Source organism: Pleurodeles waltl, chromosome 4_2 (genome assembly GCF_031143425.1).
Source record: "Pleurodeles waltl isolate 20211129_DDA chromosome 4_2, aPleWal1.hap1.20221129, whole genome shotgun sequence".
NCBI lineage: Eukaryota > Metazoa > Chordata > Amphibia > Caudata > Salamandridae > Pleurodeles > Pleurodeles waltl.
This window is the reverse complement of record NC_090443.1, coordinates 1,035,085,629-1,035,101,336: the sequence shown is the minus strand read 5'-3', so window position 1 is coordinate 1,035,101,336 and position 15,708 is coordinate 1,035,085,629. Positions and strand designations below refer to the sequence as shown.

The 15,708-nt window shown below is 47.8% G+C and overlaps 1 protein-coding gene across 3 annotated transcripts in view; it reads left to right on the top strand.

Annotated features, from left to right (window-relative positions):
• The window catches only part of TCIRG1 (T cell immune regulator 1, ATPase H+ transporting V0 subunit a3), a 114,382-nt gene that overhangs the window by 65,512 nt on the left and 33,162 nt on the right, over positions 1-15,708 (top strand). For all 3 annotated transcript variants that reach the window (XM_069232951.1, XM_069232952.1, XM_069232953.1), the window contains exon 13: positions 7,717-7,807. In XM_069232951.1, the coding sequence (XP_069089052.1) occupies positions 7,717-7,807 (91 nt within the window). The remainder of the gene's footprint in view (positions 1-7,716; positions 7,808-15,708) is intronic.

Here is a 15,708-nt window from a genome sequence, read left to right as displayed (position 1 = left end):
ACCCCATGGGAATTGAGGACACTCTCAAACTGCAATAACAGAAACGTCATCTATATGATTTAATGCCGCTGCCAGCTCATGTATATCGTCATGATTACAAGGAGCATGGGCACACACATATGTGAACATAGAAGCACCATCAGATGCCGACTGGATGCAACCTGTCTAACAGATCTTTACATTCGGAGCAATCATTCCCCTGATAATATGGAATGGGTTGTCATAGACAAACTAAGCAACCAGACTACAAACATGAAAAAAAACAGTTATATTACGAACAGAGATGGGTCTGGAGATTACATACTGACACCACAGGACTCATGATGAGATTCAATGGTCCTCCCTGTAGGTTCCTCCTTCCTTCCCCCTTCTTTTTGCCCCCCCTTCTCTTCCCCTTAATCAAAACGCCCACCTCCCGTCTCCTTCCCCCTCAAACCCCCTTTCTTCGTTTCCCGCACTCTGGGGCACTTTTCATCTCCCTCCCTCCCCTTCCCTCATCACAACCCCCATTTTCCCCTCTTACCCCCCTATCTCTTCCACTCCCTACATCCTCCCCTATTCCTTCTCTCCTCTCCCCTCCCTCTCTGCCCTTGTGTCAACCCCCACTTCTTCCACCCCCAAATTTCTCCCCCTTTCTCTCTCCCCTCCTCCCCCTCTGCTCTTGTATGACCCCCCCTTCTCCTCATCCCACCCTTTTCCCTCCCTACACCCACCCTCGCACCCCCCCTTCATTTCACCCTCCAGTCACCCTGCACAGCGGAGGACTCGGCCGGTTGCCTAGCGCTCAGGGACAACAGTTCCGATGAGCCTAGGCAACAGCGCGTGGTCATTCCGAGGCAACCATGCTTCCCATGAGCACGCCGGCCGCTGGGACTCCATTTCCCAGAGGCCGGAGAACCCGGAAGATGTGCCGCGGCCGCACCTCACAGCTGAGGGGCACATGTGACCACTATGCGGCACGAACGATCCCAGACGGGTCTCCTACTTAAGATCCCTGCGCCCCGGCACAGTTGATCAAGCGGCTAGGACGTGGACCACGTAGGTGAAGTACCAAGATGCCGCCTTTGGAGTAGTAAGTTGGCTACTCCCCTTAGTGGGAGCACTCTAGACCCACCCCAAATATAAGTAACCCTCTCTGTTCATTTGTCCGATGCATGAAGTTGCTGTTGTATTGTCACCAGCTCCTTTCGCAGCATTTTCCACACCAGAAAGGATGTCATAAAATCGAGAAGGACCTTTAATTCACGCACTGAACAACATAAACGTATTGTTTGTGCCTTTACAATCCCTCCCCTCCACCTATATTTCTCCATGCTGACTTGAAATCGATTTTCCGTCATAGAGTGTGACTATAAGGGGCAACTCCCCTCCGCATGTCCCCAGACCAGAGGCTATCTGCCTTGTATGCATAGGGTCAGACATACATGAGCTAGCAGCCCATGCTATAGCCATAGTAATATTTGCATGTAAGTGTGTATTACCCACGGCATGATGTTTACACCTTTGTGTGCAGTGATGTGGAGTGATGTGGCACATATTTCACTTTTTTTGAACTCTGATCTTGTTTCTCCTTTAGGCCATACCTCTAGAGCATAACCAGGTAGGCCCCTTGTGCTTTTGAATATTTACCTTCTCATTGTTAGCATATCAATATAGCCCCTCACGTATTAGGAATCCTTGGCCCTGAAGAATGCCCCAGACCGTTTAGGCTCTTAGCGCGGGCAGAAAGATGTTGGTCCCCACTTTTTTAGACACTTTGAATCATTAAACTGAAAGGTGTCCCCACTGTTCTTTTAACCTCACCTACAAACACCTGTATTACATTCTTATATCGAACAGGTGATTTGTAAGGTAATTTTATTATCGATCACACCTTTCAACTGGATCCTTTGACGTATCCAGCAAGATAAAATGTCAGCACTCCCTCAGAGTTCTTTTAGCAACGAGGTTGAGTCCGCCCAGGTGGTATCATCTTACCTGGGTGGGGCTAGGTGGTCGTACGAAGAAGCATGACACTATAATGTGTGTGAGACCACCTAGTCCATAAAGGGAACTCCCTCACACACACCACTGCCACTCTCACCCTCTATGTCCATGAACCGGCGAACCATGAATTGGCTACAAGAGACCTATTCTCTATATCCCCCTCACACGTTTTGTGTCTGCAAAAAAGAGACTTCGGATGATGTCACTTGGGTCCAGCTGTTCAGGCAGACGTCGGCCCTGGTCACACAGTCGTCCTTCGAGTGCCCCGGGCGGCTTTGCCTTCATGAAGAACCTAGTAATGGATCGAAGTGCTGGGGTTTGGATCGCACTCCGATGTGTGTTTTCCAGATAGGAGATTGTGGTGCCACTCTCACCCAGACAATAGATGTGTAGAGCACTTCTTGTGACCCGTGAGTGCTTCCAGGCACTGTCAGGGTGAAGTCTTTTAGCCGAATAGCCGGGTCTTCATGGACTTTCGAACTCTGGAAGAGATGGGGAGGTCTGGAGATGAAAGGATTGCTCGCTCCACATCTTTGCTTCTTGACAATGTATTTTTTGTGTGAGGTGATGGCTCTCACATCGGGTAGCAATCGGGCTGGTTCAAAGCAGGAATCTGCAGAACAAGCGCACAATTAAGTACGAGATCTCGGCACCTGGCTTTCAGTAGCCTTGCTGAAGCACCAATCCAGGACAGACGACAGTGAAGATGCAGCTTAAAAACTTCCCAGCCTTGAACAACGGAAACCGCAGTCCCTCCCTTCATCCCAAACCCCAACCGAGCGGCAGTGCACCGGAAGAAGTAACCAGCAGCTCCCTGCTAACAAGGCCCTCATTGAATTTCTATAGGGTACCTCTGTCTCCTCCTCCCTCGCCTCACTCGCTGCCCGGATCTCCACCCTCCTGCCGCGGGAGTACAGGCGGTGCACCCACACTGCCTGCAGAAGCTCTACCTCCCGCCGCCTTCTAAACCAGGGACATCTAGAACGCGTCCCACTTGTCCTGCTGTTCAGACAGTCACAGCGCACAAAGTCCGACTGCCATACGTGTGCTAAAGTTATTGCACATGCAAGCACGTGACGTGTCAGTGCAAGGGTCTAGGTTTCACATAACAGCAAGACTTGACCTGAGGGAGCCAGTATGCTTGCCTCTCCTTGGCACAGTCCAAAAGGTCTGGGCATATTACAACTCACAGGACACTGCAATGACCACTTTGTCATTGCCTCTGGTCATCTACGGCAGACCTATGTGCATTATGAAGAACCTTTTGGTGCGCCCCTCCACGTCACAGAACCAGGTTTTGGCTCTTGCATTTCCTGGGGCAGGCCTAGGCTTCTATAAACATGCTAGATTGGCATGATGCCAGGGTCGAACAAAGCCAGAATACCAGACTTACATGCAGTCAGGCACTTACCGCCATACAGGAGACATTCCAATTCAAACAGCAGACAAGCATTAACTCCCTGGTACTCTAAGCAGGTGCCCAGAGGTTGCCTGTAATCCACTCCCCTGAGTACTCCCTGGCCACAGGGCCCCTGAACTTCTTTGGACAAACTTTGGTGGAGTCTTGAAGTCACTGAGCACCACGTATGTCCTTGGATCACACCATGTGTGAGGGACCCCAACTTCCAGTGCTGGAGGTGCCCCGCGAGTGCCCCCTGTGAGTCCTGGTAATAGGTGTGGCACAGGTCCACGCTGTGCCCAGTGCCCTCCCCTGTAGTACCCAGTAAACATAAACTAGAAACTAGGAGAAGCAGTTCTTGCATTCCCCTTTTGCATCCGGCCCTCATGGAAATTGTAGTAAAAATTTAACCAGTTCACAAACCAACTGCTGATAGATCTGTTTTCATTGTTAAAAAAAAACAAAACACTGAACTGATTACACCAAAAACAGTCACTAAATCTAAGTTAGACCAAGCTATACCCTCAGGCCAGGCTTGGTGTGATTTCATCCAGTGGGTTTTGTTTTGTGTTTGAAACACTCCTAAGGGAATGTATAAGGGAAAAACCCCATCGGGCCCTGGCATAATTACCCTCCCCTGACCAAGGTGCACAAAACTTTAAAGGCTCAAACCCACCTGTGTGGGTACAGTCTTCTGGGAAAGTTCATATGGAATTGTGAAATGGGTGCCAGGTACAGGTTGTTCGAAGACCGCACTCTCTGGACAGAGCATCTCTACCATAACTGTAGAGGCGCCATCCTAACTGTGTAACATATAATGCCTCGCGGGAGGGGCGGGGACTGATGTCTAACCTGCTGTCCTTGCAGTACGGAGACTTGAGTTCTGACCCCTGTTTCAGCACTTGCCAAATATCACGTGGTTCTGCACCAATTACTTATTCCCCCATTGTTAAATATGTAATTCTGTAATAAAAATGTGCAGAATTGTACTTGTTGTTTGCAATCTTAAATTGCCTCCTGACCTTTATTGATGCACATGGCTACGGCTGTGCCCGAGCACGGTGTTCAGTGTTTAAAGCAATGCCTGCTGTCACGCATGCAAAGAAACTTGAAATCTCGCAGAATTCTCTTCTACTCTCCAGTGGGTCTCTCCGGCAGGTGCAGAGCCCGGTCATCTCTCTAGCTTTGAAAAGATGGCCTCAAAGCTGGGACAGTGTCCCCGATAGTATCCTGCAGTCTCTCAGATTACTGACGGTGTCCCCGATGCAGTATCCTGCAGTCTCTCAGATTACTGACAGTGTCCCCGATAGTATCCTGCAGTCTCTCAGATTACTGACGGTGTCCCCGATAGTATCCTGCAGTCTCTCAGATTACTGACGGTGTCCCCGATAGTATCCTGCAGTCTCTCAGATTACTGACCGTGTCCCCGATAGTATCCTGCAGTCTCTCAGATTACTGACGGTGTCCCCGATGCAGTATCCTGCAGTCTCTCATATTACTGACGGTGTCCCCGATAGTATCCTGCAGTCTCTCAGATTACTGACGGTGTCCCCGATGCAGTATCCTGCAGTCTCTCAGATTACTGACAGTGTCCCCGATGCAGTATCCTGCAGTCTCTCATATTACTGACGGTGTCCCCGATAGTATCCTGCAGTCTCTCAGATTACTGACGGTGTCCCCGATAGTATCCTGCAGTCTCTCAGATTACTGACGGTGTCCCCGATGCAGTATCCTGCAGTCTCTCAGATTACTGACGGTGTCCCCGATGCAGTATCCTGCAGTCTCTCAGATTACTGACGGTGTCCCCGATGCAGTATCCTGCAGTCTCTCAGATTACTGACGGTGTCCCCGATGCAGTATCCTGCAGGCTCTCAGATTACTGACAGTGTCCCCGATGCAGTATCCTGCAGTCTCTCAGATTACTGACGGTGTCCCCGATAGTATCCTGCAGTCTCTCAGATTACTGACGGTGTCCCCGATAGTATCCTGCAGTCTCTCAGATTACTGACCGTGTCCCCGATGCAGTATCCTGTAGTCTCTCAGATTACTGACGGTGTCCCCGATGCAGTATCCTGCAGTCTCTCAGATTACTGACGGTGTCCCCGATGCAGTATCCTGCAGTCTCTCAGATTACTGACGGTGTCCCCGATGCAGTATCCTGCAGTCTCTCAGATTACTGATGGTGTCCCCGATAGTATCCTGCAGTCTCTCAGATTACTGACCGTATCCCCGATGCAGTATCCTGCAGTCTCTCAGATTACTGACCGTGTCCCCGATGCAGTATCCTGCAGTCTCTCAGATTACTGACGGTGTCCCCGATGCAGTATCCTGCAGTCTCTCAGATTACTGACCGTGTCCCCGATGCAGTATCCTGCAGTCTCTCAGATTACTGACCGTGTCCCCGATGCAGTATCCTGCTGTCTCTCAGATTACTGACCGTGTCCCCGATGCAGTATCCTGCAGTCTCTCAGATTACTGACGGTGTCCCAGATGCAGTATCCTGCAGTCTCTCAGATTACTGACGGTGTCCCCGATGCAGTATCCTGCAGTCTCTCAGATTACTGACAGTGTCCCCGATGCAGTATCCTGCAGTCTCCCAGATTACTGACCGTGTCCCCGATGCAGTATCCTGCAGTCTCTCAGATTACTGACCGTGTCCCCGATGCAGTATTTTAGATTACTGACGGTGTCCACGATGCATTATCCTGCAGTCTCTCAGATTACTGACCGTGTCCCCGATGCAGTATCCTGCAGTCTCTCAGATTACTGACCGTGTCCCCGATGCAGTATCCTGCAGTCTCTCAGATTACTGACCGTGTCCCCGATGCAGTATCCTGCAGTCTCTCAGATTACTGACCGTGTCCCCGATTCAGTATCCTGCAGTCTCTCAGATTACTGACCGTGTCCCCGATGCAGTATCCTGCAGTCTCTCAGATTACTGACAGTGTCCCAGATGCAGTATTCTGCAGTCTCTCAGATTACTGACAGTGTCCCCGATAGTATCCTGCAGTCTCTCAGATTACTGACCGTGTCCCCGATGCAGTCTCTCAGATTACTGACCGTGTCCCCGATGCAGTCTCTCAGATTACTGACCGTGTCCCCGATGCAGTCTCTCAGATTACTGACCGTGTCCCCGATGCAGTCTCTCAGATTACTGACCGTGTCCCCGATGCAGTATCCTGCAGTGTCTCAGATTACTGACCGTGTCCCCGATGCAGTATCCTGCAGTCTCTCAGATTACTGACGGTGTCCCCGATGCAGTATCCTGCAGTCTCTCAGATTACTGACAGTGTCCCAGATGCAGTATCCTGCAGTCTCTCAGATTACTGACAGTGTCTCCGATAGTATCCTGCAGTCTCTCAGATTACTGACAGTGTCTCCGATAGTATCCTGCAGTCTCTCAGATTACTGACAGTGTCCCAGATGCAGTATCCTGCAGTCTCTCAGATTACTGACGGTGTCCCCGATGCAGTCTCTCAGATTACTGACAGTGTCCCAGATGCAGTATCCTGCAGTCTCTCAGATTACTGACAGTGTCCACGATGCATTATCCTGCAGTCTCCGATTACTGGGGCAAGTACATGTACTCCTCGTGACACCATTCGGAGCAATAATTTGTAATGGAGGATATTAAACAGTTGACATATGGCTGCTGAATGGGCAGCTCCATCACGAAGTTTGAGACAGATGATCAGCTGAATAGCCACTGTTGGCATGATTTTTCTCTTTTCAAGGAATTATCTTAATTATTGCTGGTTTGAAGTGAAAGACTTTAATGGTGTCAGATTTGCTGCCAGTGAGGTTATTGATGTCTGACACACAGCAGATGACAGTAACGGTGTCTACGTTTCACTGGGTGATGCTCTCTGATGGAGGCAGATGACGTTTGATTGATGACGTGGTCCGATGGGCAATGGGTGACGTGGTCTCCTGGGCAGTGGGTGATTTCTGATGGGCAGTCGGTGACATCTGAGGGACACCGGGCGACATCCGAGGGACACCGGGTGACATCTGAGGGGCAGTAGGTGATGTCTGAGGGTCAGTGGGTGACGCCTGATGGGCAGCGGGCGACGTCTGATGGGTGACGTCTGATGGGTAGCGGGCGACGTCTGATGGGTGACGTGGTCTTCTAGGCAGTGGGTGATGTCTGAGTGGCAGTGACTGAGGGGCAGCAGGTGATGTCTGAAGGGCAGTGAGTGATGTCTGATGGACAGTGCTTTCCGTTGTCTAATGTAATGGTGCAGATGATGATGGTGTCTGACGTATATCATTATTTTAGCTGATAAGCAGCTGACGTGTGCAGTCTCTAATCACCACTGCTTTTCTTGCAGTTTAGCAGACCTGGCAGCAAAACCTCCACCCCCTCTGGACCCCAACATCACCGGTGTCTTCAGGGGACCATATCCCTTCGGAATTGATCCGGTGAGTATGGGCGTAAATGCACACATAGTTACAAAACAAGTTTAATAGCTTGGAGGAGGTAACTGGTGGAGAGGAGAGGAAGGGTGGTTATTTTTTCATGAAGGTGTGTGTAGAACAATCGGTGTTCAAGTGAGAGCTTGTTCCAGCGCTGGGATCTGTGGAAGGAAAAACTCAATTTTACTGTTTTCCCATTCCACTCGGGTATGTAAGCATCTATGTTTGTGATGGATGGCATGGCCAGAGAGAAAAATTTATTTGTCCGGGTAGTCCAGTTTACCGGTGTGGATTGCTTTGTAACTGGCACAAGTGATTTGAACTTGATGAGTGAAGGTCCTAGCAGATGTGGGTGATCGGCTTGTGTTTCATACTGTGGAAGTTGCCCTTCAGGGGCTGGGGTAGACCTGACTCACTCTTGGAGGCCAGTAACCAAGGTGTAGTCCCCTTTGAGGCCAATGGATGAGTGATTGCACTGTAGAGTGGTAGCTGGTGGTTGAGCAGAAGGCTTTTTTCTGGCATAGGAGACATACCTGGTGCCCGCCGGCCTGTGATGTATTCTTTACGCATGCCTTTGAATGATGTGCAAAAGACCAGAGCCAGGGGGATGAGGGTTACTTGCAATCCTTTCACTTGCATCTTATTCAATCAATCTTTTATTCATTGCCAAAGCAAGCCACAGCTGATGAGAGACATTGAATTACTTTAAATTGTGCTGACACCCAGGAGTGTAGCTGACGCCCGCTCAAGATGGAGCTGCGTTTTGTCGATGCACTGGTGATGTCACGCTCCACCAAGAAGATCCAGGATATTCCATGTTGAGTTTGAAAATGAGTGGGGCAAGAATGGATAACTAGGGGGCATTCAGATTTTATGGGTAGTGGTGATATTAGGGAGTCCACTTGGGCCTATTGTACTATTGTGTATCGTCCAGATAAGTGAAAACCATCTAGTTGGCACAGTATTCACAGTGCCAAGTGCAAAGTCACGTTAAAGACCTCCTGCTGCAAATGGGCACCTTACAGATACCAGTAATACACCCAATGCCAAGGGTCTACAACATTCCTGACAGGGCCTCCTGTGGTGGGTTGTAGACACTGTTCTGAAGTACCCCAGAGAGAGCTCTCACACTATTGCCTGGTGTGCCAAGAGCCCCCCACAGCTCTGAGCCAGTCTGTGGTAGGGAACCCTGGAACTCCTTCCCGCAGAGCAACGGATAGTGCAGGAAGCAGGGCGTTGATTGGGTGAATAGTTAGAGATGCCACCAAGAGGCTGAAGAATATTTTTACCGCCACCTTCATAAACTGGAGGCAGTAAGCACAGGAAGGGTAACCATCTCTTTCATCTACATCAGTGGTACCTAACCTGTGGTCTGGGACCGCTGGGGGTCCACAGCGCCTACTCAGGGGGTTGGCAACTGCTCAGAAAATTAAATAATATTAACTGATTAATAAAGTGTATATAAATCAAGAAGATAAATGTACAAATTAACATTTTAAAGCATTCTTTAAATGTGTTGGAATTTCAAATCGGAGGCAAAAAATGAATGTAGTATCCTCAGATTAAGTGATGGGAGCAGGGCTGATGCATCAAATATAATATAATATAGTATTGACGATGAGTGGACTCAATTGAATTTAGAAAAGCACAAGCCTTCCAATACAAATTTATATATTTTTACTATTTTTTCAATACTTGTTTGGGACTGAAATGAAATATGTCATCATTTATGTATTTGTTTGCTGAATGTTTATTGCTCTGTTTCTGTCACCGGCTTCCAGTAATGACTCAGTAGGGGTCCCCGAATTACAGTAATGATTCCATGGGGGGTCCCCGGTATCCAAGTGATGATTAAGTTGGGGTCCACAGAAGTTAAAAGGTTAAGAACCACTGATCTAGGTCACCCTGTCCTTCAACCAGTGCCGCAGGTCTGCGGACACCATCGGACTCCATGACCTAAGGTTCTGGTTTGGCCTTCACATCTTCATAAGGACAAGGCTGTCAAATGCCATCTACAGCAGAGCTGGTTGGAGGTCTGCACCAGACATCTTGGCAAGACGGATGGATTGACACCCGTCAGGTTATAGCCCGCACAAGAGGGTGCCTTGAAGCCATTTCAATAGTTCTCAGAGAAGAAGGTTGACGCGTGAGAGAGTAATTTAAATACTTGGAAAAGAGAAAAGATACAGTGGGAGAGAAACACTTGAATACTTTTGGGGCATTGATGGAGAAGGGGAACCAGTAATGTATCAGAGCCCTTTAATGACATAGATGGGTGTCACCTGAACAAGTGAGATGTGGGGAGAGGGCTTTAAAAAAACTGTAAACTTCGCACTTGTATAGCGCACTACTCACCCGTTAGGGTCTCAAGGCGCTGTACGCATACCGCTGTGGAACCCCTCCTCGCTTTTTCCCTGTGAGGCACCCACTCCTGGGCAACCCCCAGGGTGAAGCCAGGCATCCAAGCGCTGTCAGGGCCTTTGTGGAGATTAAGCAAGCTATTGCCAAGAGTTACAGAGTGGGACCCATTAATTAGATTAGGCACCGAGGCGAGAATTATCTGGTTCAAGGGAATTGAGCCCAAGACCCGCCGAGGTGGGAATTGAACCCTGGTCCCGGGCCGGATCTCTGCATCAGGGTCTGCCGCTCTAACCATTGTGCCACACTTCTCCACATCCATATAAACAGTGCAAGAAGACGGGATGGAATGACCGCTAAATACCTCAAGATAAACACTTTAGGAGTTGAAAAAGAGGATCCAAGCAAGAGGAATGTCAACATTTCAGGAGTGTAATTCCAATACTTCCAGGTGATGATGATAGAATTTGTAAAACACAAACTATTTCTCTGAAAAGGGTATCCTGGTGGTAGAAAACTGAGAGGACAGCGGACCTATGACTCCGAATTGTAGAAATACCTATGCGTTTAATTATTTGCGAAATTCCAGAAGGTTGTTTTCCCCTCTAAGGTGAAGCAGGAGGGCATTCCATAATCTAGGAGCTAAAAACGAGAAGGGTCTGCCCCTTTTCACATCCACTTAATTTGGGGAACCATGGAAAAGAGGCATTTGCATATTTAAGTGAACGGTTGGGAAAATAGGCCCTGAATTTTTCCGTTATCACCTCTGGACCCAGCTTAGAGTATGCTTTATAGGCCATACAGGTATCTTTAAACTGTATTCTTTTGCTGACTGGTAACCAGTGCAAGGCTTTCAGAATGGGAGAGACCAGCTTATTCTGTTTTATCCCTACGTCAACAGTCTCGCAGCCCAAGTCTCAGTTCTCTTAAGACGAGTTGTAGCAGTTGTCGGCAACCCTCAGCCCAGAGCATTGCAACAATCAAGCCTAGATAGAATAGTTGCTTGAATTATCTTTTTGTGGCTTTGTCTAGGCAGCCTGGGTAGAATTTTAACCAGCCTTTTTAGACACATAATCCCGGTTCTTTCTTAATCTGTCTCTCCAGTTTCAAGTTATTGTCTGTTATGACTCCCAGATTCTTGGGGTGTCACCCAAGTCATCCGGCCGTCCGTCTAAGATATTAGGGCTTCTGTGCTCATCATCACAGGTGACAGACAGTTGAATAAATCTGTACTTCAGTCACCAATAAAACTACAGTTTGGGTGTCATCTGCGCAGGCCACAAAGGAGAACCTAAAGCTTTTAATAAGCGCTGTTAGAGGGGAGATATTTATGTTAACAGGGTGGGACTTAGGACGGATTCTTGCGGGATGTCCCCGGGCAGCATTTTTTTCTTTAGAATCACAAGATGCCGTTCTAACTCTCTGGGATGGAAATGATCAGACCTGATCCAGAGCGTTTCCTTGCACTCATGTGGTCTTTAATCTCTGAGATAAGATAGTCTGGGATACCGTGTCAGGTTGTGCGCCAAGATCCAACGGGATCAGTGCTGTGTTGCCTCCTGCATCCGATAGCATCCTTATGTTACCTACGACTGATAAGAGTGCTGTGTCTGTGGAGTGCATGGATCTAAAACCTACCTGTGTTGAGTCAAGTAATTTTTGGTCTCAAAATGCTCCTTCAGTTGTCTGTCAATTTCTTTTTCTAAAAGTTTAGCAATGGAAAGGTGTCTTGGAAATTGGTCTGTAGTTAGATATTAAATTGGGGCTGAGAGTTGATCTCTTCAAGATTGGCTGGATTTGTGTGTTTTTCCATTGTTTAGGGTATGCTGCTGAGTTAGTGGATAAATTAACTTTTTTGGTGATGACCGGAGCCAGAATATGTGTTGCTAGCCGGGCGGGCTGACTTGATGGTTTTGATAGAGGCCCTCACTTCCTCTACTTTCAGGGCTGAAAATCTACTAGTAGTGCAAATGGGGGTTTCTGGTGATACTATGTTACATACTCCACCGTTCCTTCCTCCCAGAACTGTTTCCGGATGTTACTAATTTTGTCATGGAAAAAAGACTCTGAGGAGTCCCAGAGTTCCGTAGAGCAGTGTTTCCCAAACTGGCGGTTATGACCCACTGATAGGCCGCGCGCTGATTTTTGGTGGGTTGCCAAAGTCCAGGCGATAAATAAAGATGCTTTTAAATTCTTTAATTAACGTGTCGCATTTTGCAGCGCTTCAAAGACGGAGGTCAAACGTCAGGCTTCTGCTGCTTATTTTTTAACACTGGGACTGGTGTTTACGAACTCCTCTCACTGCAGTCGGAGAAAGAAAAATAAAGTAAATTATGTGACAGTCCTGCTGGGGTACATGAAGTGTAAAAGGAAAGCTGGAGGATGGCATTTTGTCCTACCACACAACAAAATGTAAATACCTATAAATGAACTGTATACATTCAGCGGTTAGGAAATCAAAGTTAAGCACATTTCTTGTGCACTTCTGAAGTGTGATGGAAACAAAGATTTTAATAGGATCAGAGCAAATCAAGCACTTTGCTTGGTGATGCACAAATAATATTCACTGAAACCTGATTTCCACACATTGTCATGTGTATGCAATATAGTTTTATCAGTAAAAGTGTATGTGTGTGCAAAGTTAGTGGCCATTTCAATGGAAAATGTGCTGTTTGTAAATATACTTGACATTGCACTACCACAAAATGCTTTACTAAATTAAAAAAATGTCCAGCTCATGTCCACTAAAGCTAGGTGGGTTGTGAAAGTTTGTTGTACTAAAAAGTGGGTTGTGGTTCTAAAAAGTTCAGGAATCACTGCCGTAGAGGCCACTGACTAAGTATTACACAGGGCAGGAAGCAAAGATGTTTTAATATTTTGTATACTTCTCAGTCTGAATTGTTAGCTTATGAGATTATTTTAGCATAATGCACCTTTTTAGCTGCTCTGCACATTTTTTTTTTGTAAGTTCTGCTTTATATCTTTTTACATCTCCTTCATAATTAATACGCTATATGTGATCCAGCTTTTTACAACGCTTTTTTTGCGTTTCTCATTCCACAGAATTCCAAGGTAAGGAAGGATGTTTTCTCCTGATTATCTTTGGTTTGCCAGGGGCAAAAGAATCTAAGGCTTTTGATATCCAGTTGTCAAGTTCAATCACTAATTAATTTACCTTTTTATTGGGTTTCTGGCCTGGACCTGGAAGCTGTCCCAGAGCCTTTTGTAAGCGCTGTTGGTGTGACCTTAGACCATGACCGCCCCAAGAAATGGTGACCCTTGGGCTGTCCTGTCCTAGACTGGAGGCAGTTACTTTACTGCAAAGGTACCACATGATGTTCTTACTGTATTATCATAATAGGTTTTGCAGCTGCTAGTCCATTACACGTGGAAAAAATAAGTTCAATCATATGACCCTTATCATGTGTGGGTGAACCTACTTGTTGTTCTAGATTTAGGCGGTCATCGCATAATATAAGTCCTTAGTTTCGCTCTTTCCCTTACTGTCCCACCAGATGTTAAAATCCCCCGATAAGCAAAAGTTACTAGACTGCAGTAAATATGGTATAGTGGCCTCTGCCAAGATTGTTCTAAATTAGCGCAGAAGGTCGGAGGCTGATATAACAGCAGGCGTGTGAAGGAGGATTTGTCAGGGCCTTTAATGCTTGAAAAAAACAGGCTTTCTGCTTGCTTAAAGTTGAGAAGTTCACTTTTTTCAGTTTGTAGAAACGCCACAAAATTATAGCCACACCCCCTTGGGATCATGACAAGATCTGGCCCTGCCCAATGATTTAACCAGTTCTCTGTGAGACATAAGGAGTCTAAATGTTCTAATTCTCTTTGAATCTACTTTGGAGCCCTTCCTTGGAAGATATAGTTTCTCACGGGTGTACCTTATGAGTATTCGCACGGGTGGCATGTCCGACGCTCCCGGGACACTGACAGTCACAGCTGGGCTTGCCTTTGAGATGCATTACGCATGCCATTGGAGCAACTGTGCCACTGAAGCTTCTAAATACTGGAGTGGGGGGCAGCACATGAAGAACTAGACTACCGAGGTCTCTCCTTCCAAGACGGTGGGAGTCCTATATTTAAAATAAAAAGCGGGCTTAAAACTTTAAAGTCTATTTCTACCTAATAATAAAAAGTGCAGGTGAGATTTTACTATTTATCATTAAAGAATCCCCCTGTTAGAATTATATAATTCTTGTGTAAATATAGTAGAGGAAGAACAGATGAAGTATTAAAGAGACTTTTAAATACCACAGGGATAAAAATACAGTGAGAAGGGCAGTCAGTAATCAACCAATCCGTAATCTGTAGAGTGCACTACTCACCCGTAAGGATCTCAAGGCATTATGAGGGGGCGGGGGGAGGGCAGGAATCGGTCCTCTGTGCTTCAGTCAATAAGCCAGGCCTTAAGGTCCTTCCTGAATTGAGGAAATGACAGTTACTGCCTGAGATGAAGAGGCAAGGTGTTCCAGATCTTTTCCGCAGGGTAGGCAAAGGATCTTCCCCCCCAACCGAGGTCTTCCTTATGCGGAGTATAGTGGCTAGTGCCCGTTGAGTGGAACAGAGAGGTCTGGCGGGGAGTATAAAGTGATGTGTTGGTTGAGGTAGGTGGAGGGCCTTGTATGCGTGGGCGAGGAGTTTGAAGTTGATCCTTTCTTGACTGGGAACCAGTGGAGGTCTCTCAGGTGTCTGATGATGTGTTCGCAACGGGGGACGTCCAGGATGAGTTTGGGGGAGGCGTTCTGGATGTGCTGTAGCTTCTTCAAATTCTTCTGGGTGGTGCCGGCGTAGAGGGCATTGCCATAGTCAAGTCTGCTGGTGACCAGGGAATGGGTTAGGGTCTTGCGGTAGTCATTTGGGATCCATTTGAAGATCTTCCGGAGAAGTCGGTGTGGAAACTGGAGGATGCAACAGAGTTGACCTGGCGGGTCATTGCGAGAGATGAATCTAGGATGAAGCCGAGGTTGCATGCGTGGTTTGTTGGGGGGGAGGGCCGAGTGCAGCAAGCCACCAGTATTCATCCCAGACTGATGTGGAGGGTCCTAGGATGAGGATCCCGGTCTTGTCTGAGTTGAGCTTGTGGCAGCCGTCCTTCATCCAGACGGCAATGGCTTCCATCCCGTCGTGGAAGTTCTTCTTGGCAGTTGTAGGGTTTTCAGTCAGTGAGATGATCAGCTAGGTGTCGTCTGTATAGGAGACGAAGTTCAGTCTGTGGCTTCTGACGATAGACACAAGCGGGCCGTGTAGATGTGGGGCTCAGCACTGGGGTACTGCGCAGCTGATCTCCGTAGGTTCCGACAGGTGTGGCGGGAGTCTGACTCTTTGTGTTCTGCCTGTCAGAAAGGAGCTTATCCACTGTAGGGCCTTGTCGCGGATGCCAGCTGCATGGTGTCTGGAGGAGGGGGTGTGATGAGAGACCGTGTCGAAGGCGGCTGATAGGTCCAGTAGGATGAGGGCTGCTGTTTGGCCATGGTTGAGGAGCAAGCAGGTGTCATCTGTGGCGTTAGGAGGGTGGTCTCTGTGCTGTGGTTGCTCCT